At 45.0% G+C, this 24559-nt stretch overlaps 2 protein-coding genes across 2 annotated transcripts; both read right to left on the reverse strand.

Annotated features, from left to right (window-relative positions):
• Window positions 1–17992: 17992 nt before the first annotated feature.
• On the reverse strand, window positions 17993–21091 carry LOC127298409 (uncharacterized). The gene is made up of 2 exons (XM_051328269.2): window positions 20818–21091; window positions 17993–19371 (listed from the first exon to the last, which is right to left on the reverse strand). Exons 1-2 carry the CDS (start codon window positions 21032–21034, stop codon window positions 18206–18208), a joined length of 1383 nt encoding a protein of 460 aa, XP_051184229.2. The 5' UTR covers window positions 21035–21091; the 3' UTR covers window positions 17993–18205.
• LOC139831176 (uncharacterized) lies at window positions 19442–20179 on the reverse strand (the record flags this gene model as incomplete). Its single annotated transcript, XM_071820535.1, has 1 exon — window positions 19442–20179. A coding segment is annotated over exon 1 (735 nt), but the record flags the coding sequence as incomplete, so codon positions are not given.
• Window positions 21092–24559: the final 3468 nt, after the last annotated feature.

Here is a 24559-nt window from a genome sequence, read left to right on the forward strand (position 1 = left end):
AGTTACAGAGTCCGGGAAGGTTTCTAACTCATCCCGCCAGATTACAAATAACACTTCCTATTACAACTCTAGCTTTCCTTAATAATATCTTGGGCTTCCGAATCTTCTTATTCTTCGGGTAGTGGGCCTTCAGTAAACCCCGGGTACTATCTTCGGCAGGCCCATTTGGGATGCCTATGTCAGTGATCGAATGAACCATTCACATACGATACCGATTCCCTTTGTCACGCGATATTTTACTTGTCCGAGGTTTGATCATCGGTATCACTCTATACCTTGTTCAACCTCGTCTCCTGACAAGTAGTCTTTACTCGTACCGTGGTATGTGGTCTCTTATGAACCATTCATATGCTTGCAAGCTATCAGACGACATTCCACCGAGAGGGCCCAGAGTATATCTATCCGTCATCGGGATGGACAAATCCCACTGTTGATCCATATGCCTCAACTCATACTTTCCGGACACTTAATCCCACCTTTATAACCACCCATTTACGCAGTGGCGTTTGATGTAATCAAAGTACCTTTCCGGTATAAGTGATTTACATGATCTCATGGTCGAAAGGACTTAGGTAACTATGTATCGAAAGCTTATAGCAAATAACTTAATGACGTGATCTTATGCTACGCTTAATTGGGTGTGTCCATTACATCATTCATATAATGACATAACCTTGTTATTAATAACATCCAATGTTCATGATCACAAAACCATGATCATCTATTAATCAACAAGCTAGTTTATACAAGAGGCTTTACTAGGGACTCTTTGTTGTTCACATAACACACATGTATCAATGTTTCGGTTAATACAATTATAGCATGGTATGTAAACATTATCATAAACTCAAAGATATATTATAATAACCATTTTATTATTGCCTCTTGGGCATATCTCCAACAATTACATGGTGAATAGACACGCAGGTCTTTAACAAAAATTAAAGACAACCATTAGGCTCCTGCCGGTTGCCATAATACAATAATGAACATCTCATACATCAAATATAATCATCATCACAACATGGCCATATCACATCACCAAACCCTGCAAAAACAAGTTAGACGCCTCTAATTTGGTTTGCATATTTTACGTGGTTTAGGGTTTTCGAGTAAGATCCAATCTACCTACGAACATGAACCACAACGGTGATACTAGTGTTGACAATAGAAGTGCAAATTACAATCTTCACTATGGTGGGAGAGACAGACACCCGCAAAGCCACTTATGCAATACAAGTTGCATGTCAAGCGTGGAGCAAGTCTCATGAGACGCGGTCATGTAAAGTTAGCCCGGGCCGCTTCATCCCACCATCCCGCAAGAAGCAAAGTACACAAACTAAAGGAACAAGAGAATCACCTCCCACAAAACCATTGTGTTCTACTCATGCAACAGATCTATGCATAGACCTGGCTCTGATACCAGTGATGGGTTCGTTGCATGGAAAACAAAAAAATTTCCTACCGCATAGACGAATAAATCCAAGATCTAATCTATGGAAAAGACAAGATCTAATCTACAAGATTGAAGCAACGAGATGGAGATGAGACTAACCCTCGAAGATTCCAAAGCCTACGAGATTAATCTCGTTGTTGGTGTAGACGATCGTCCCCGGTGCTGCAATCCGGCAGCACTTCCGTACTCGATCGCGCGTACGGTGTCGATGAAGCCCTTCCTCTCCCCGTTCCAGCGGGCAGCGGAGGTGTGGTAGATCCCTTCGGAATCCCAGCAGCACGATGGCGTGGTGGTGGAGGTGGAGGAGAAATTCCTGCAGGGCTTCGCCAAGCCTGCGCAGGAAGAAGGAGGAGGGAGAGAGGGGCGGCTAGGGCTTGGGGGGATGATGTGCTGCGCCCCAGCCCTCCCCTCCCTCTTATATAGGCGTGGGGGAGGGGGGCTTCCTTGGCCCCTCCTCCAAGCCCAAGGGTCGGCCAAAACAAGGGAGGGAACTTCCCCCCAAGTTAAGTCCCTATTTTCAAGGGATTTGATCTTATCCACTTGGTACAGCCACATGGGCCTTGGGGGGCGGGTGTGCATGGCCCATGTGGGCCTATGCGACCCCTCCGGTCCATGTTGGTCGTCCGGGATAGGTGGGCCCCACTATGGTACCCTTCGGAACCTTCTAGAACCTCCGGTACAATACCAAAAAATCCTGAAATTTTTCGGTAACCCTGAAAATGACTTCCCATATATGAATCTTATTCTCCGGACCATTCCAGACCTCCTCGTGATGTCCTGGATCCGATCCGAGACTCCTAATAACAAACTTTGGTCTCCATCTCATATTCCGAATCTACTTATGCGACATCGAACCTTAAGCGCGTCACCCTACGGTTCGCGAACTATGTAGACATGGTCGAGACTCATCTCCGAGCAATAACCAATAGTGGGATCTGGAGATCCATAATGGCTCCCACATATTCAACCATAACTTAGTGATCGATTGAACCATTTACATACGATACCGATTCCCTTTGTCACGCGATACTTTACTTGTCCAAGGTTCGATCATCGGTATCTCCATACCTTGTTCAACCTCGTTACCGACAAGTACTCTTTACTCGTACCGTGGTATGTCATCTCTTGTGATCTTAATCACATGCTTGCAAGCTAATCAGACGACGTGCCACCGAGAGGGCCCAGAGTGTATCTATCCGTCATCAGGATGGACAAATCCCACTATTGATCCATATGCCTCAACTCACACTTTCCGAATACTTAATCCCATCTTTATAACCACCCATTTACGCAATGGCGTTTGATGTAATCAAAGTACCCTTCCGATGTAAGTGATTTACATGATCTCATGGTCGAAGGACTTAGGCAACTATGTATCGAAAGCTTATAGCAAATGAACTTAATGACTTGATCTTATGCTACTCTTATTTGGGTGTGTGTCCATTATATCATTCAACTAATGACATAACCTTGTTATTTATAACATCCAATGTTCATGATCACGAAACCATGATCATCTATTAATCAACAAGCTAGTTATACAAGAGGCTTACTAGGGACTTCTTGTTGTTTACATAACACACATGTATCAATGTTTCGGTTAATACAATTATAGCATGGTATGCAAACATTTATCATAAACATAAAGATATTATAATAACCAATTTATTATTGCCTCTTGGGCATATCTCCAACACCGCCATCTGCCGACCTTTCCGGAATGACGCAACTTTCATGGACGCAATGAATGTTGGATCTTCATTCGTGAATGACGAAATTGTTGAAGAGGAGGAATATGAGGATGTCGATGAGGAAGGAGAGGGGTTGACTGAACCGCGCCCTACCAGTCGATCATAAAATTACACCATAGCGGAGGACAAGTTAGGATTTCAAATGCAAGGTTGCAAGCAAATGAAAATAGGAAGGTGGCAAGAAACTTGGAGAAAAAGGCTATGGAGGCTCACAGAGCCGCTTTGGAGGAGAGACTTGCCGCCAACGAGGAGAGGAAGTTGGCATTGGAGGAGAAGAAGCTCGTCAATGAGGAGCACCAACGCCTAGTGGGGGAAGAGAGGAAGCTCTTCTTCATGAACACTTCCAACTTGGATGAAAAGCAAAAAGAGTACATCAACCTTGCTCACGATGAAGTGTTGGCCAAAAACAATGATGGCAACCAACATGAACACACCCACAATCGGCATGTTTGGGGGAGGCATGGGAGGACCAAGCTCTGGAGGAGTCTTCGGAGGGACCATGGGAGCACCGATGAGTGGTGTCAATGGAGCCATGGGAGCACCACTGGGAGGATTCATGACCTCTATGGATCCTTCTCTTCCTCCTTCAAGCCAAGGTGTCGAATGATGATGATGATGATGATTTTGAAAATGCGGAAGTGTGATGATTCTATCTTACATTTGTGATATGCAAATTGTTTGTTGCACCTTATGTTCATTTGAACTATTATGTTTTGTGTGTGTTTGTTGAACTACGTCATGATATTTAAACTAGGGTAGATCATTTGGTTGATGATTTTATTTGAGTATTTGATCTTGTTGAATGCATAGTTATGTGCGAATGTTGTTTTGCACCGCGTTGCGTGCTGTATTTTGAAGCGCCCGATGGAGGAGATTTTTCTGCGCCCACGCTCGCGCTGCAATTTAGCGCGTCCGGTGAAGGAAAACAGTGTGCATCGCGGTATAACTTTACAGCGCGGGCGCAGTGACATTTACAATACCGAAATATGGCGTGCCTGATAGAGATGCTCAGAAAAACTAGCCATTACACATATCTGATAGAGATGCTCATAAAAAAGAGCCATTACAGACATCGTGTTTGCATAATAAAATACATGTGGTTCCTGGAACTACCTACTTTTTCGATAAATGTCGATTTCATTACTTAAAAGGTTAAGTATTACAATCGTCTTCTGCATAGTTAAGATGTCTTCTGCATAGTTAAGATGCACGCAACCGCAATTCAAACGAACCAAACCAAGTATAAACAAAGAAAATATCAGGACGCAACTTGAATCACTAGAGGTTTGGAGGAGCAATCCTAAGATTATGTTGCCACCCATGTAGGGTAATAAAATCATTCGCCGTGTCTTCCAACTGTATACACACCTTCGTAAAGAGGTAAAACTCATTTGGACGATTGATCATATAGATTTCGCAAACCGGCACTAGAATAATAAGTGTTTAGTTGAAAAACACATGGTTTACTTCCTTGCCGGTTGCATTTAGCAAGAATGTCTTTAGTATGTATAACCCCCGATGAAAATACCATGCAAAGACTTTTGTCTTTAGAGGTATTTTCACGACACCGACCCGTGCCCGCCGTTGCCGGAGAAGACGACCAAACCCCGCCTCGGGCGCGCCAGACCTCGCAAAATCCTGATACGTCTCCAACGTATCTATAATTTCTGATGTTCCATGCTTGTTTTATGACAATACCTACATGTTTTATTCACACTTTATAATGATTTTATGCGTTTTCCGGAACTAACCTATTGACGAGATGCCGAAGTGCCAGTTCCTGTTTTCTGCTGTTTTTGGTTTCAGAAATCCTAGTAAGGAAATATTCTTGGAATTGGACGAAATCAAGGCCCACGATCTTATAATTCCACGAAGCTTCCAGAACACCGAAGAGGGACCAGAGGGGAGGCCCAGGGCCACCACACATGGTGGCGGCGCGGCCAAGAGGGGGGCCGCGCCCCCCTGTTGTGTGGAGCCTCCAGACCCCCTCCGACTCCAACTCTTCACCTATATAAGCCTCCCTAACCTAAAACATCGAGGGGAATAAGCCACGGTACGAGAAACCTTCCAGAGCCGCCGCCATCGCGAAGCCAAGATCTGGGGGACAGGAGTCTCTGTTCCGGCACGCTGCAGGGATGGGGAAGTGCCCCCGGAAGGCATTTGCGCCGTTGTCGGGGAACGAAAAGCTACAAACAGAGATTTCCTCCCTCGTCAACCACGCGCCAGTCCTGGACAGCATCAAGTATTTTCTGGCGCCTTTGCCGGGGAGGAAAGGTAAAAGGCACTCACACTCCGGATCTCGGCAACTAAGCTATCTTCCGGCGCTGTTGTAAGTGCTCGAAGCTATTTCCTTTAGATCCTGCAATTGCATCTTTTTGTTTCTTGTTTTACACTAGTAAGGCATAATGGAAAACAACTGTGAGCTTTTTAATTTATTTCCTGAGTTAAGACATGGATTGTTTGCTGCGAAAATTAAAAAACCTATGGAATCTTATTTGCATGCTAGTAGCAATGATATTAGTATGAACGCTTTGAACACCATTGTTGCTAATGATATGGAAAATTCTAAGCTTGGGGAAGCTGGTTTTGATGAGCATGATATTTTTAGTCCCCCAAGCATTGAGGAGAAAATTTTATTTGATGATACTTTGCCTCCTATTTATGATGATTATAATGATAGTGGTCTTTTGGTGCCACCTACTATGGAGAGTAATTTTGTTATGATTATACTATGCCTCCTACACTTGATGAGAATAATAATGATAGCTACTTTGTTGAATTTGCTCCCACTATTACTAATAAAATTGATTATGCTTATGTGGAGAGTAATAATTTTATGCATGAGACTCATGATAAGAATGCTTTATGTGATAGTTATATTGTTGAGTTTGCTCATGATACTACTGAAAATCTTTATGAGAGAGGAAAATATGGTTGTAGAAATTTTCATGTTACTAAAACACCTCTCTATATGCTAAAAATCTTGAAGTTGAGCTTGTCTAGTTTTCCTATGCTTGTTGCATTATGCTTAAATGACTTGTTTATTTACAAGATTCCTTTTCATAGGAAATGGGTTAGACTTAAATGTGTTTCAAATTTGCTTCTTGATGCTCTCTTTTGTTTCAACTTTTGTTTCTTGCGAGTGCATCATTAAAATCACTGAGCCCATCTTAATGGCTATAAAGAAAGCACTTCTTGGGAGATAACCCATGTGTTTATTTTACTTCTGCACTTTTATTTTATATTTGAGTCTTGGAAGTTGTTACTACTGTAGCAACCTCTCCTTATCTTTATTTTATTGCATTGTTGTGCCAAGTAAAGTCTTTGATAGTAAGGTTGATACTAGATTTGGATTACTGCGCAGAAACAGATTTCTGTCTGTCACGAATTTGGGCAGGATTCTCTGTAGGTAACTCAGAAAAATCTGCAAATTTACGTGCGTGATCCTCAGATATGTACGCAACTTTCATTCAATTTGAGAATTTTCATTTGAGCAAGTCTGGTGCCTCTTAAAAATTCGTCTTTACGGACTGTTCTGTTTTGACAGATTCTGCCTTTTCTTTCGCATTGCTTCTTTTGCTATGTTGGACGGATTTCTTTGTTCCATTAACTTCCAGTAGCTTTGGGCAATGTCCAGAAGTGTTAAGAATGACTGTGTCACCACTGAACATGTGAATTTTGATTATGCACTAACCCTCTAATGAGTTGTTTTGAGTTTGGTGTGGAGGAAGTTTTCAAGGGTCAAGAGAGGAGGATGATACAATATGATCAAGAAGAGTGAAAAGTCTAAGCTTGGGGATGCCCCGGTGGTTCATCCCTGCATATTTCAAGAAGACTCAAGCATCTAAGCTTGGGGATGCCCAAGGCATCCCCTTCTTCATCGACAAATTATCAGGTTCCTTCTCTTGAAACTATATTTTTATTCCATCACATCTTATGTGCTTTACTTGGAGCGTCTGTTTGTTTTTATTTTTGTTTTGTTTGAATAAATTCATGCTTGTGTGGGAGAGAGACACGCTCCACTGGTTCATATGAACACATGTGTTCTTAGCTTTTAATGTTCATGGTGAAGGTTGAAACTGCTTCGTTCATTGTTATATGGTTGGAAACAGAAAATGCTACATGTGGTAATTGGTATATGGTCTTGAATAATTTGATACTTGGCAATTGTTGTGCTCATGTTTAAGCTCTTGAATCATATACTTTGCACCTATTAGTGAAGAAATACATAGAGCTTGCTAAAATTTGGTTTGCATGATTGGTCTCTCTAAGGTCTAAATATTTTCTAGTAAGGGTCGAACAACAAGGAAGACAGTGTAGAGTCTTATAATGCTTGCAATATGTTCTTATGTGAGTTTTGCTGTACTAGTTCATACTTGTGTTTGCTTCAAACAACCTTGCTAGCCTAAGCCTTGCATTGAGAGGGAATACTTCTCGTGCATCCAAAATCCTTGAGCCAATAACTAAGCCATTTGTGTCCACCATACCTACCTACTACATGGTATTTTCTGCCATTCCAAAGTAAATTGCTTGAGTGCTATCTTTAAACAATTCAAAAGTTATTACCTTTTATTTGTGTCAATGTTTTATAGCTCATGAGGAAGTATGTGGTGTTTATCTTTCAATCTTGTTGGGCAACTTTCACCAATGGACTAGTGGCTTCATCCGCTTATCCAATAATTTTGCAAAAACAGCTGGCAATGGGGTTCCCAGCCCCAAATTAATTAACTCTCATAATTTTACAAATAGACACTCCTCCATGGTATGTGATTGTTGGACGGCACCCGAGGATTCGGTTAGCCATGGCTTGAGAAAGCAAAGGTGGGGAGGAGTGTCATCTAAATAAAAACTAAAATAAAAGGCACTCCTTCATGGTATGAGATTGTTGGCAGGCACCCGAGGATTCGGTTAGCCATGGTTTGTGAAAGCAAGGTTGGAAGGAGTGCCACCCAAAAATAAAAAATTTCATGGGAGCCGCTGATACGTCTCCAACGTATCGATAATTTTTTATGTTCCATGCCACTTTATTGATGATACCTACATGTTTTATACATACTTTATGTCATATTTATGCATTTTCCGGCACTAACCTATAAACAAGATGCCGAAGAGCCAGTTGCTGTTTTCTGCTGTTTTTGGTTTCAGAAATCCTAGTAAGGAAATATTCTCGGAATTGGACGAAATCAACGCCCAGGATCTTATTTTTCCACGAAGCTTCCAGAACACCGGGGGAGATACGAAGTGGGGCGACGAGGCGACGCCACACCAAGGCGGCGCGGCCCAGGCCCTGGCCGCGCCGGCCTATGGTGTGGGCCCCTCGTGGCGCCCCCTGACCTACCCTTCCGCCTACTTAAGCCTTCGTCGATAATAACTCCAGTACCGAGAGCCACGATACGGAAAACCTTCCAGAGACACCGCCGCCGCCAATCCCATCTCGGGGGATTCAGGAGATCGCCTCCGGCACCCTGCCGGAGAGGGGAATCATCTCCCGGAGGACTCTTCACCGCCATGGTCGCCTCCGGAGTGATGTGTGAGTAGTTCACCCCTGGACTATGGGTCCATAGCAGTAGCTAGATGGTCGTCTTCTCCTAATTGTGCTATCATTGTTGGATCTTGTGAGCTGCCTAACATGATCAAGATCATCTATCTGTAATGCTACATGTTGTGTTTGTTGGGATCTGATGAATATGAAATACTATGCTATGTTGATTATCAATCTATTATCTATGTGTTGTTTATGATCTTGCATGCTCTCCGTTGCTAGTAGAGGCTCTGGCCAAGTTTTTGCTTGTAACTCCAAGAGGGAGTATTTATGCTCGATAGTGGGTTCATGTCTCCATTAAATGCAGGGAGTAATGAGAAACCTCTAAGATTGTGGATGTGCTGTTGCCACTAGGGATAAAATATCAATGCTATGTCTAAGGATATATTTGTTGATTACATTACGCACCATACTTAATCCAATTGTCTGTTGTTTGCAACTTAATACTGGAGGGGGTTCGGATGATAACCTGAAGGTGGAGTTTTTAGGCATAGATGCATGCTGGATAGCGGTCTATGTACTTTATCATAATGCCCAATTAAATCTCACAATACTCATCATAACATGTATGTGCATGGTCATGCCCTCTTTATTTGTCAATTGCCCAACTGTAATTTGTTCACCCAACATGCTTATTCTTATGGGAGAGACACCTCTAGTGAACTGTGGACCCCGGTCCATTCTTTTACATCGAATACAATCAACTGCAATACTCGTTCTACTGTTCTCTGCAAACAATCATCATCCACACTATACATCTAATCCTTTGTTACAGCAAGCCGGTGAGATCGACAACCTCACTGTTACGTTGGGACAAAGTACTTTGGTTGTGTTGTGCTGGTTCCACGTTGGCGCCGGAATCCCTGGTGTTGCGCCGCACTACACTCCGCCGCCATCAACCTTCAACGTGCTTCTTGGCTCCTACTGGTTCGATAAACCTTGGTTTCTTACTGAGGGAAAACTTGCTGCTGTACGCATCACACCTTCCTCTTGGGGTTCCCAACGGACGCGTGCTGTACGCGTATCAGCCGCTCTTTGAAAGTCTGTCTGGCAAGGGGGTTAGAGTGCCCACTACCATTCGTTGACAACAAAAAACACCTCTCAAAACTTTAATTTTATGCTCTCTTTATGTTTTCAAAATAAAAGCTCTAGCACAAATATAGCAATCAATGCTTCCCTCTGCGAAGGGCCATTCTTCTACCTTTATGTTGAGTCAGTTCACCTATTTCCTTCTATCTTAGAAGCAAACACTTGTGTTAACTGTGCATTGATTCTTACATGTTTACCTATTGCACTTATTATATTACTTTGCATTGACAACTATCCATGAGATATACATGTTACAAGTTGAAATCAACCGCTGAAACTTAATCTTCCTTTGTGTTGCTCCAATGCCTTTACTTTGAATCTATTGCTTTATGAGTTAACTCTTATGCAAGACTTATTGATACTTGTCTCGAAAATACTATTCATGAAAAGTCTTTGCTATATGATTCAGTTGTTTAGTCATTATCTTTACCATTGCTTTGAATCACTTCATTCATCTCATATGCTTTACAATAGTATGATCAAGATTATGTTGGTAGCATGTCACTTCAGAAATTATCCTTGTTATCGTTTACCTACTCGGGACGAGTAGGAACTAAGCTTGGGGATGCTGATACGTCTCCAACGTATCTATAATTTCTGATGTTCCATGCTTGTTTTATGACAATACCTACATGTTTTGTTCACACTTTATGATGATTTTATACGTTTTCCAGAACTAACCTATTGACGAGATGCCGAAGTGCTAGTTCCTGTTTTCTGATGTTTTTGGTTTAAGAAATCCTAGTAAGGAAATATTCTCGGAATTGGACGAAATCAAGGCCCACGATCTTATAATTCCACGAAGCTTCCAGAACACCGAAGAGGGACCAGAGGGGAGGCCCAGGGCCACCACACATGGTGGCGGCGCGGCCAAGAGGGGGGCCGCGCCCCCCTGTTGTGTGGAGCCTCCAGACCCCCTCCGACTCCGACTCTTCGCCTATATAAGCCTCCCTGACCTAAAACATCGAGGGGAATAAGCCACGGTACGAGAAACCTTCCAGAGCCGCCGCCATCGCGAAGCCAAGATCTGGGGGACAGGAGTCTCTGTTCCGGCACGCCGCCGGGACGGGGAAGTGCCCCCGGAAGGCATCTCCATCGACATCACCGCCATCTTCATCACCGCTGCTGTCTCCCATGAGGAGGGAGTAGTTATCCATCGAGGCTAAGGGGCTGTACCGGTAGCTATGTGGTTAATCTCTCTCCTATGTACTTCAATACAATGATCTCATGAGCTGCCTTACATGATTGAGATTCATATGAGTTTTGTATCACTATTCATCTAAGTGCTACTCTAGTGATGTTATTAAAGTACTCTATTCCTCCTTCATGATGTAATGGTGACTGTGTGTGCATCATGTAGTACTTGGCGTAGTTTATGATTGTAATCTCTCGTAGATTATGAAGTTAACTATTACTATGATGGTATTGATGTGATCTATTCCTCCTTTCATAGTGTGATGGTGACAGTGTGCATGCTATGTTAGTACTTCGTATATTTGTGTTGATCTATCATGCACTCTAAGGTTAATTAAATATGAATATTGAATGTTGTGGAGCTTGTTAACTCCGGCATTGAGGTGCTCTTGTAGCCCTACACAATTAGTGGTGTTCATCATCCAACAATAGAGTGTAGAGTGGTTTTGTTATGTGATCAATGTTGAGAGTGTCCACTAGTGAAAGTATGATCCCTAGGCCTTGTTCCCAAATACTGCAATCATCGCTTGTTTATCGTTCTCTTTGCATCCAGACTTCTCCTGCAATATTACCACCATCAACCACACGCCAGTTGTAGCAGCAAGCTATTTTCTGGTGCCGTTACTACTGCTCATATACATTCATACCACCTGTATTTCACTATCTCTTCGCCGAACTAGTGCACCTATACATCTGACAAGTGTATTAGGTGTGTTGGGGACACAAGAGACTTCTTGCATTGTGATCGCAGGGTTGCTTGAGAGGGATATCTTTGACCTCTTCCTCCCTGAGTTCGATAAACCTTGGGTGATCCACTTAAGGGAAAACTTGCTGCTGTTCTACAAACCTCTGCTCTTGGAGGCCCAACACTGTCTACAGGAAAAGGAGTGTGCGTAGACATCAAGCTATTTTCTGACGCCGTTGCCGGGGAACGAAAAGCTACAAACAGAGATTTCCTCCCTCGTCAACCACGCGCCAGTCCTGGACAGCATCACATCCCGACTGAATTAGGCACCGCCTAAGCTAGCTAGCACCGCCCATAGGATCGCCTGGATACGCTGAGGAGTACGCCGCCCTCGCCTAGCCCAATAGCTCGCCGGAGAAGCCGCGCCATTGTCGACTTCGCCGCAGCACCCACGGCCACCTCCGCGCCTATAAAAGGAGACCCCCTCGCGACGATCTCTGCACACCATCACACTCCCCTCTTCTCCCTCGACCTCCTCAACCACTTCACTGCCTCGATTAGCCGCCGTAGCTCGCCAATCGCAGCCTCACTGCCGTGCGCCGCCGCGGAAGCTCGCCGTCGACTGGAGCCGCCCCAGGACAAGCCGCCGGTACCAGGGAGTTCGCCGTCATCTACCACTTCGTCGAGCATACTGCCCACCCTTGCTGGAGCCACGGTGAGCTCTCCGACCCCCTAGCACCGCCGCGCCAGTGAACCCATCTCGTCATCGACGACGATGGACGTGGTCCGTCGGATCACATTCTAATCGTGCGGTCCAAATAGAAACGTACCGTTTCGGTGATTAACACCCGCTGACAGGCAGGCCCCACCCGTCAGGCAGCCCACGCATGCGTGGACGCGTGGTGGGCTGGATTGCCTGTTTAAACGAAATTCGGCCCAGTTAGTTTCCCGCCGACCCTTTTAGTTCAAATTTGAAATTCCAGTTTAATTCAAATTTCAATACTGGCCCTGTTTTCAAAATTTCAGTACTTTCATATGAAGTTGTGACCCTGGTCTAATTACTCTCACATGGAATTACTTGGTGATATTAAATAATAAGGGGTATTGTTAAATGGTATGAGGTATTTTACCTCATTTAAATTATTTTCCCAAACAATGATGATGAATGGTTGACTTTGGTCAACATGGATTCATGCATGATTGTTGGAGGAAATTAAACCTTAATAAGATTCAATGAGAGGAAATTATTTCCTCAAAGAACTAAATGGAAACTATCATCTACATATGTAATGAGAGGAAATTATTTTTCTTAAAGAAAGAAAACCAAATGCAACTAATATGTTATGTGTGTCATGATAATAGAATAGTTTGTGTGAAGCCATGGTGTGCTTAGTGTAGCTCTTAAACCTTGTTGGGTGATTGTATCTCGTATTCGTTTTTAGACGCTAGTACCGGAGAATACCAAGAGGAGGAAGGCTTCTACCAAGAAGAGGAAGAAGAGAACTTTGATCACTACTCCACTCAAGGCAAGCTAATATTCTTGCAAGTGCAAAGCCCTATTGGGGCAAGGCACCATTAATCTTACCTTAGTTACAATGATCCCATCCCAAGTTTTTACCTTACAAGTTTTTATTTGGTTTATAAAGAAGTTACTTTTATAGTTAACTTTGGTCTAAGTTTAGAGTGTTACTAGAGTAGCAAAGTTAGCCTCAAAGATGGCCAAGCAAGATAGCACCCCTCATGATTAGTGCTAGTGCTAACAACTAAAATTGACTAATCTAGATGGGAACTTGTGATTTGAAATGAATTTGAAAACTTTGGAATGATGAGATCATTCTATTGAAAGATCTTTGAAGGTGAATATGACTTGAATGATATGGTGAATTTTGACTAAAACCGATATTGGTTTGGATGCGATACCTTTCCAATTTTTGAGTACCCCCACAATACCTGATTATGGGTAGGGCTTAACTGGAAGTTTATACATCTTAGTATGGGTTCCCTCTGAACAAGCATCATAGGGGTTATGCCGAGGCTGCCTCCGTAGAATGTGAAATGATGTGAAATGAGGTGAATGTACGGCCCAAGCCCTGTGCAGTTCCCAGGTTGACAGTTGGTCTTCACTAGGAGGCCAAGCTCATGGGGAGAGGTACCTATACTAGGGTATGTAAGTGAAAGGTTATGGTTGATGATCCGCGTACTGAGTTACGATGATTCAGGGCTATCCTCGACGGATGAAATCAAATGTTGTGGCACAAGTGTGCAACCTCTGCAGAGTGTAAACCTATTCGAATGCCGTGTCCACGGTTACGGACGGTTGGAAAGGCCATACAGTTTCCGGTGTCAGATATTTCGTGAAAATGTTGATGAAGTGAATGGTGAATTGAACTGAATCACAACTGAGTTGTGGGAATGACACTAATGTTCCCACTTGAGCTAGTTAGCACATGAAGAGTCTTTTATCAAATACTTGTGAACTAAAATTGGCTTTATGCAAAATAACTAGAGCTTAACACCTCCTTACTAGAATTGATAGTACTTACACTAGTATTAGTTTGCGAGTACTTAAAGTACTCACGGCTGTGTCCCTGGCTATTCAAATGGCCAGACTATGAAGAGGAGCAGAACTACAAAGGTGACGACCAGCAGGACGCCTACGACAACTAGGAGTCTTCCGACGTCAAGCGTTGGCCTGTGGACTAGATAGTCCCCTTTTATTACGCTTCCGCTATGAACTGTGTTTGTTGATCAATAGATCAACTATTTGTGTAATATGGATCATGTGATCTGAATTTGTAAGAAAAGTATGGTTTGTAATGAATGCTGACTTATGATATCGATTGTTATGTCTCGCAACAATAATATTCCTGGGATTGCGATGAATGACATAATAGGCATCTGGACTTAAAAATCCGGGTGTTGACAAGTTGGTATCAGAGCCATTGTTTGACCTTAGAAGACCCTAGTTAGAATGGACGTTCAGAAAAACTTAGTTTCAACACCAAATGAAAGGAATATTTATGAAAAATTATTCACACTCTTGTCTTTGAGATCTCTTCAAATTGATGAGTCATGCTTTTTCTTATGAATCTACATAAAATTTTGACACACTTGTTCACTTCTCTAACTTACTCATCCATTTCACTTTCAGATGGAGCCGAATGAACCCATCAACACCAAGTTCTACCAGCTTGGGAATGGCGGGAGCTTGATCTTTGAGCATGACCTCAACGCCCTCTCGGACTTTCTTGGACGCCCTCACCCCGAGTTCCACGAAATCGAGGTGAACGACCAGCCCGGAGGAGAGCTTCAGTGGATCATCACCGCTGACTTGAGGGGCAAGATGGAGCGAGGTAGGCGACGGTTAGGTTTAACTTGAATGTGCCGCTGATGCGTCGGGCCCGCGTCTCCTCGCTTCGCTTTTCGTTGTGTCCAGCGTGCCCGGAGCGTCCCCTGTAGAGCGGGGACGGGCTCGGGACGCCGGACACCGTATTGGGTAGCGCCGGACGGAAGGAGGCTTTGGGGCGCGTGGCTGAAAACAATTTTTTTTTCCAGTGTGCCCCAAATCCCTTTGAAGGCTACTTTGGGGATGCGGCTTGAGATGCTCGTAGACTTCTCCCATACGGGCCGTCCGTCGCCTGGGGTGCAGGTGGGTAACGTCTAAATAGGGGACACCTGTGCCCAGCTGCAACCTTCAAACACGTACATTCAAATTTCAAACTAAAAAACATAGAAATGAATCGTTGATTAAATAGTTTTAGTGCTCACAAAACGATCAATGTTTCGACAAACATATATATCGTCGTAAATCGCAAGTCTCGAGGAACATATCGTCGCAAATCACATTATATCAATGTCTGGCGAACCAAAAAAAAATGGGGCACACATGCCGGCTGTCATTACATAGCCACGGGAATCAAAGAGCGATTTCCTCCACCGGGAATCAGGGATGATGGTCGGCGTCGGCGGTTTAGCAGTCGGCGATGGCCTGTGGCAGTCGACAGGGAAGCATTTGTGGCCGGTGGAGTAGTAGCCATCGCAGGAGTCGCGGTGCTGGGCTGGGGCGCGGGTGGAGCTCAACTCTCGGCTAGGATCGTGGTGCGCTGCTCTGCGCAGCACGCTTTGACATCGCCGTCCATGCCGCTGGTGTGGACGAGTAGGATCTCCAGGTCCTCCTTACTCTTCTTGGTGATGATGTTGGCCTTGATCCACCTACTGTGCCAAAATAAAACGATACAATCCCTCCAGGCGACCTCTGATTCCACCACTTTGGGAGCTCCCCGCTCTAGCTCTACTTCGCCGGCCGCGGTCAACCTCCATAGCGCCACCTTGTTTCCCCTAGGGGCCTCCGCCGACTTCCACTGGTCGAGCTCCGCCTGGCTTGCAGACATCCTCAACATGAGCCCGTACCCGCTCACCTCAGGCCAACTCTGGTTTCTTTGTGTCTTCCCTGTGGCGCCCTCCGCCATGCCCCACCTTTGCAAGGCGAGCTGGCGGCTGCAGCTGCATAGATTGGTATGTAGTGATGTCAACAGTGAGCGGGGTGCTACAATTGTACTTTTTTTGCTACGAGATTTCCGGTAATGTCTCCCATGAGGTCCTACTTTTGCTACAAATGTGCTTCAATAGTATATATTTTTGGCTACAACTATTTGTTGTGTTTCTACTTTAGTACAAAACTCTTGCTGTGGAGCCTCTGGCGAGATCTTCGTCGTTGTCTCCGATAAGTTTGGTTTTGCTACAGTAGTATAAATTTTTGCTACAAGGTCTTCGGCGAAGTCTCATGCGAGGTCCATGTTCAATGGATCTTGGTCTTTCTATTTTTACAGTCGAACCGCTTTTTGTTACACTGAAGGTCAAATCCCCATTAACTAGTCAGTCAGCGCTTTCAACTCTCTCTTTCATCTGTTCACTCATGTCTCAAACTTCTTTCACTTTTATTGACTTTAGGCACTTCAAAGAATAAAGCCTCTCAAAACCCACATTTTTTTTTTGCTATCCCCTAGCAAAAGAGACGTGTGTCAGCAAGAGGACCAAGGGCTGGGAAATCAAATCGTCGGGAGAATTCCTAGCACTATCCTTTTATTTTTCAGTGTAATAAGGATGGTGGCGGGACGGAAATTGATTGACTTTGGGCCACTCTGGCCAAGGCCTCAAGGGTCGAGTCGATCGTCCATATAGGCCTAGTGTGCGCTGGCGCGGGAGGCCTGTTTGCCAAGCCGAGTGAGGAACACGCACTTGCTGACAGAATCTGGAGAGTTTGCGCGTTTGGGTTCCGTGCCTTGTTTACACTTTACACAACAGGAGCGCTCAACATGATCCGAAATCACTTTTCAGACATTCTAAACAAGATACTCTATCAGTGTCTTGAATATTCTAAGCAATGTATACGTGAACTCGAATCATTTTTCAGATATGGTCGATGTCAGATAACTGCTCTTGATCCTTTTTTTCCTTTTTCTTTCCAACGTCTAAGATCGAAATGCAGCTAAGAAAACGATTCCACATGTAAGCATCATTTTCCAAACAATGTCTTCCCTAGTGGTGGTGCTGGCCTGGCAAGTCAACCAAGTGGTGCACCTGTTTCTTTCTCCGCGGTCTCCCCAATAGCTCTGTCCTCTGCATCTTCTCCGGCAGCCAAGGTCGACATGCCCATGTGTAACAGAAGGAGCCAGGCATAGGTGATGTATTCAACCCTGGTGCGCAAACCATTGCCGTGCAAGTACCCCTTTGCATCTACCAGCCCAGAAGCAGAGCATTTCGACCCAACCGCCTCCCACATTCTCTCAACGCCGAAAGTCTGAAATTCTGCAGAAATCTTGCAGGTAATGGGCTGGACTGTCATATTTTACTTCGCTTGGCCTAAGACCGTACTCAGTTTCGTTTGTTTCAAGCTCATCCGTAGGCACATTTGTTTCAAGGAGTAGCCATTGCTCGTTTACATAGATCGGATGCAAGACAACTTGCTTTGGCTATCCGTAATATTTCTCTAGAGTTCCTTCGATGTATAATTTTTTGCTCATAAAAAAATTGCCACTACATCATTTCTCGGGATGTTTCTCTCCCAGATCAAGATGCACCCTGCAGCAGCTACTGGATGAATTCAGCAGCAGAAAACCACCAGGGGATACTGAAACATACAGCAGTTATGTACTGATGTGGGAAATCTCAACTTCTCCCAGAACGCACAGTCTAGAGTGTGTCTGTTTGAGCCATTTCCAGAACCACGCAGCAAAAACCACCAATGGTTCAAAATAACATTACATGTATGGATAATCATTGTATGCTTTCAATTGACAATGGAATAATGAGCACAATAGCACGCTCATATCAGAACAAAAAGAAAAAGACACACCAAAGGAAGCAACAAATGGTTAAAACACACCACTCCAATCTAGGATAGCAGTCAATAAATGATGCAAAGGAGGTAACATGATATGGGTAAACGAACCAAACTTCAGATCAGTTATTTGCACACGTGACATCTCTTAGACGGGGCTGTAGTCGTCTTCAGATGGACTGGCTCTAGCTCTAGCTCTGCCTTGGGCACCAGAAGTGCATGGTTCTTCGTTTTGTCCACGTTGTTCTTCTCCTTCCCCTTCTTCCTCTCGTGGAGACTCTGGCCTCTGGTGCCTATCCGCCAAGGTCTCCATCCCCATTAATGACCATAGGAGACAGATAGTGGTAAGACACTCCCCACCTTCACCCAGGCTCTTAGCATGCAGGTAGCCCCTACATCTGCTGGCAGAATAGCAGAGCATCTCCACCCAGACACCTTGGATTACAGTCCACCTCTCCTTCTCGTTGCTCAGTTCCATTAGTGCTTTGGCGAGCTTAGATGCACTGGAAACCAAATCAGGTGCAGTGGGCAGCATCGGCATGCTAAGAATCTCCTGCACACAAATTTCTTCTGTCATGTCGAGCAACCCCGTCTTGTTTTCCAATATTGTGTCGCTGGCCAAGGTGATGAGATCAGATCTAGTGCCGGGCATTAACATCTCAGGACAGATGAGAAGCAGATAGAACATATAGTTGGATATCTCCCTGCTGTGTTGAGTGACTTCTCCTTGTTGACCTTGAGGGGATGTGTTGGGATGATAAAAGCAGAGTTCTGTGGCAACATGCCAGATGAGGACGCTCTCATCATATCGCATTTTCAAGCTCCATCCTAGCTCTTGGTGCCTCCTTAGAGCCCACTGGCCTCGGAGTTTGCTAAATCCCCTGTAACTTGCGGCATCGCGTATGTACTTCTTCCAACCATCTTCCACGTGTTGGCGAACCACCGATATAATCTGGAAAGCTATGGGTACATGTTGAATATACCAATGCTTGTTAATAAACTCCTTTAGAAAGTTGAAGGTAGCAAGTTTCATCAGGAATGTGGGCTTCTTCTTCCTTACACAGAAGGACATGATGTTGTACTGGGAAACCATGTCTTGCCATCCGTCAGTATACTTGTCAATGAAACTGTGAACACACGGAATCTCCTTGCTTAGTATCATGCCGGGAAGTAAGAACTCTAGCATGATGGTGCAACCGAACAGGATGTATGTCACCATGATATCCTTCTCAATGTGATGATCCTTGTGGCTCGTGGCAAAGATCACCATAGAAGCTAAAGCCAGGAATGGAAGCAAGAACATTAAGCCAGTGCCTACAGGATTGAAAACTGATTGTAGTCTGGTGTACATGATATTAAATGTACATGCAATGTAATTCTGTAGCACATTGTATGCACGCTTATGGTCCAGCATCAGGAAAGAGGGTAGATAGGAAACACGGCAAAAGTGTGGAGCAGACTCGTCGAAAAACATACAATCGATGATGGTTCGATAGTGACACATATATTGTACCTTTGTTTCCAGTACACACTTTTGTGCTGCCTGTACATACTCTTCAAGCGGGGGTATGTGCCCTTCTATTTGTGCTTTTGGCAGCACAGTGGTGGAGCCCTGCAAGCTGTTAAAGCTTGAGGTCCTGAGGGCCCATGGCTTCTGGGCAAATTTGAGGATGCCAAGAAGGAAGAGCAAGATCGCTGCCGCCAGCAGCATCTTCTCACCGGACCACCACTTGCAAAAGACGTACAAGGCAACCGTGACCTGAGACACCAGGGTTATGGTATGACGTTTCCATAGCTCATTGTCCTCGAGGCTGTAGGCACTTATCCATGGCTGGCCGCCGAGGTGGATGAGGAGGAAAGGCGCCCATAGGACCTCCAGGGTGCTGCTTTCCCCATCAAAAGATTGCTTGCGACGGTTGAAGAGGGTTGCGAGAGCGTAGATCGCCACGGCATCGGCACCTATGTATGCGATCCACACCAGCACTCTCAACCTGCGTAGGATAGGAGCTCTGCGCACAAATTTAGAGAAGTAGAGGGCATACTGGATGAAGCAACTGCCCAGTACGAGGATGCGCAGTTGCCACTCCTCCCACCATTGCATAGCACTTGAGAGACCCATCTCGATCTAGTTCTCGCTCTCAGGCCTCCTCTGACACAAACTTGCTCTCGCTGAATTACGGACACGAAAGGTGATAGTCTGGTTCGTTTCGAGATCACCTATTCACCCTATGTAGACATATGTATGCACATGGGTAGCTGTGACTAATTCATTGTTTCACATGCCTTCAGAATTTCTTATATCAACTAGGATGGCTTAAATACGTGAACACATATTTTTTTACTTGACTTGGCAGAATGATTCTGTCTTAAGTTGTCCATCTAATCAATTGGATAGTTGATTATGTTGTTACATCTGTATACAAGCTGGCTGTAGGTGCGTCGGGCTGGACTTGATAATATTTTGCACGACTTGCCTAAATGCAAGGCTCAACTCGTTTCAAGTTGCTATAATATATGTTCGTAATTAAGGGTCATTCCGGCTCCAACTGGCCTGAAGCGACGAGATGCGGGCTTAACTGGGTATGTAGCCTGATGAAGACTAATATTATTGTGGACTTCCACTTATTTTATGATTCCAGAGAGATCAGAGATGCACCGAGTTGTCCCGCGCACGACGGACGGAGCACCGCTCCTCTAGCTAGGACGCAGTGGAGCGCATGGGAATAAACGCAAGCACATGGCGGGCAGGTGAAAGCTGACCTGGTGGCGCTTCCTGCGGACGGAGGAGAGGGCGTCTGGACACGCAGGTGCCGTTGCCATGGACGCAGCTCACCAGTAAGACGTGGTGTTCCGGCCCGGCTGGACGTTGACGAGGCCGTCTCCGCTCCGCGCGTCGCCGGTCGCCCTTGCCGCCGCCGCCGCCTGGAGTTCCACGCAACCCGGCTGGCGCGCCGATGCCGACCACACGCCCCTGCATTCAAATGTCGCTCGTTGCCACGCCAAGCCACCGCCCGCACGCACGGCGGAGGACGAACGACGGCTTGCGCTCGGCCGCAGGGCTCTGCTTCTGTGCAGAGGAACTGAGGAAGGGCTTTGATTGGTAATGGGCTACTCCGCCTCTGTAGTTGTTGCCGGGCCGGCTAAATGGGCTGGACAGGCCTGTGTTTGGCTAAGTTGGTGGGCTGGTGCGGCACGCCTGTCTGCCGACCAGAGTAAGCACATTTGCAACAGAATGAGCTGGTGCGGGATGACTGCTATGTTATGTGATGCTGATCCTGGATATAACATGGGACGGCCGTGCCACAGACACGTGCACATCGTCTTTACAGAAATGAAGGTAATTTGGTTAGTTGTAATACACACACTTGCAGCCTCAGTACATTAGTAATTATTCAGCTCTGCACACAGTAGCAGATCTAGATGAAACAATGAAGAAATCGAGCAGCAGATACTATCTGGTATCACCACAAAGTTACATTACATAGTTGTAGTTTCTCCAGCCTTGCCAACATGGCAGCCTACACAGACGTGTTCAAATTTGGTGCTGCATCCGAGAGCTATCCGACTGTACACAAAAAAATGCAATCAGAAAATCCTCTATCTGAATGTCGGTCAGGAAACATCTGCCTCATGTTCACCGGAAGTACATACACACGGTGCTTGTCAATACCTACAACAGCAGGGAAATAGTAGGCCTTCAGAACCAGAAGAATCACAACTTCCTCCAACATCCTCTAAAAGAGGCAGTTAAAGTAAGCAATGATCCAACCATGCAAACTATCGTAGCTAACAACATGCTGCTAGAGCAAGGAACAGATCACTCTGTCCAAAAGATGCAGAATACCCCTCAACAGAGCGAAACAGTTATTGCGTTGGATGATGCCTGCTCCTGATCATTGTACTGTCTTGCATTTGCAGGACGAGGGACCTAAAATTTTGACACACTAAGCTTGCTCGACGATCATGAATATTGCAGAAGAAAAACAGTACGAATAAACTAACAGCATAAACAAATGTTCAAATCCATTCTTATACATTGTAACAAGAACGTAAGAGACATTGATTGCAGAGCTCCTTTATGTTCTGATATTGTTCAAACATACAAACACTGTAACAAAGAAGCATACAGACCTCACACCCAAGAACCAAGACAGACCTTCTATGGATAAGCAAAGAAGAAACAACTAATGTCAAAATGCAGGGGAGAAATCGACTTCATATATCAGAATCATTTGTCAAACAATCTCGTCCACAGTGGCGGTGCTGACATAGGAAGTTGACGGAGGTGCACTGCTGTTTCCTCCACCACTTGAAAGCTCTGTCCTTTGCAGCCTCTCTGGCAAAGTCTCCATCCCCATGCGTGACAACAGAAACCAGAAATAGGTGAGTAGCTGTGGGCCCACGCCCAAACTTTTGGCGTGTAGGTACCCTCGGCACCTACTAGCAGAGAAGCAGAGCATCTCCACCCACACACCTTCGATTACCTCCCACATCTTATTCTCATCACCTAAGGCCAACAATGCCTTAGAAACCTTCCAGGCATTGTGAATGATAGAACCTTGCTGTGCAGTTACATCAGGCGGCGATTCTCCACGTCCTGAAACTTCTTCTCTGTGCAGCTTGGCGATTATTCTTTCCATAAGTCTTTTTTCAATCTCCTCAAGTGATGTTTTTCCCCATTGTGGATCATCTCGAGCAATGGCTCGTTGTCCTCGAGGATTTTCTCCAGCTCCGCATTAGCAGTCATGAACAGATATCGTCTAGTGCCGGACAATAGCATCTCAGGATTGGTGAACAATAGATATACCATGTAGTTGGAAATTTCTCTGCATCCTGAGGCATTTTCATGAGTAATTAATGGACCACCCATTTGGTAAAAGCATAAATCAGTTGCGAAGTGCCAAAGAAGGACACTCTCGTCCAACGGTCTGTTTAAGCTCCACCCCAGGTCTGGGTCACATCCAGTACGTTGTATAGTCCATTGGCCCCTGTAATCATTGAACCTCCTCTAGCTGGCAACATCTACTATGTGTTCCTTCCACCAATTTTGCACATGTCCACGAACCAACACTGTTATCCTGAAGGATGAGGCACATGGCTTTATAACTGACTTCATGCACCAATTCTGGTCAAGTAAGTCCTTGCATTTGAAGAAACTCACAATGCGCAACTTCTTGGTGTGCTTTTTATTGCGGGCAATGAATGCAATGAGGCTATATTGGGAAACGAGGCCAGACCGACTCAGCTGAAAAGGCTTTCTCCGCACGGAAAATAACTCTAGTACAGCAGTACAACAAATCAAGGCATATGTAACCTTCACATCATTGACATTATAAGCTTCTTTGTGACTTTTGTGGAAGAGGCCAATGGCTGCGAACGGAAGGTACAGAGCTGCTGCTCGTACATAAAAAGGAATAGCTTCCAAAAGTTGTCAAGCGTAGAAAATCTTCACCTTGTAAGAATAATAAGTGTAACAAGCTTGCCATCTTTTTCTTTGTGTAAAGAAGATCAAACGTGCTGAATAATCGTCCTTTCAAATAATAATATGCTTCTTTCTCTTCAAGAACGCAGAATTTTTTTAGGATACCTAGCCGGTCAGGATACGATGATGCAAGGTCCACAAACAGCTTACGATCCTCAAGTTCCAATCTTCTATTATTAGTTCTTCCTTGGATTCGGCTTACTTCATTGCCTTCTCCTTGGGCTACAGGAACACCGTTGTGCTCAATGTCTTGTCCTTGAACTTGATGACGATGATTGACATAAAGGTCCACTGCATCACCTTCTCCTTGGGCACGAGGATGGTGACTGGCCTGGACTAAAGCCCTTGCTTTTTGCACAGCCCATGACTTTTCTAAGCATTTAAGGATCCCAGGGGTGAAGAGCAAGATCGCAGCCTGCAATAACCTCTTCTCTCCACCTGACCATGATTTACATAACACATAGATGGCAACAGTGATCTGGGACACAGCGGTGAGGACATGCCGTTTCCACAGTTCATTGTCTTCAATGTTGTAGGCAGTTATGCAATCCTGTCCACCCAGGTGCATAAGGAGAACAGGCGCCCACACCACCTCCAGGGTGCTATCGCTTTGTGCAGAGTTGTAATCACGCTTGCTCTGGCGGTTAAAGAGGGTGGCAAGGGAGCCAGAGCATCGCTGCCTAGGTATGAGAGCCATATTATGGATCTGCACCATGAAGGAATTGCATGCTTACGTTGAGGGGCAGAGAGGAAGAGGAGCCACTGAACAAAGAGGCTGCCCAGCGCGAGGATGCGCAGCTGCCAGTCCTCCCATCATAGCACGGCACTTGAGAGGCCCATCTTTGGACCTGGCCTACTCTCCAGCTCCTGCTTTACTCAGGTCGCGCACACACACGCAGAGCTGAGAGGCCGATTCATTTCGAACTCTGCCCATTCATCCTATTTATGCAGATTGTTAGCGGTGACTATGGCGTGTCACATGTCTGCCTAGTGAATTTCTTACATCAGTTGCTTACGTCG

Source organism: Lolium perenne, chromosome 5 (assembly GCF_019359855.2).
Source record: "Lolium perenne isolate Kyuss_39 chromosome 5, Kyuss_2.0, whole genome shotgun sequence".
Lineage (NCBI taxonomy): Eukaryota > Viridiplantae > Streptophyta > Magnoliopsida > Poales > Poaceae > Lolium > Lolium perenne.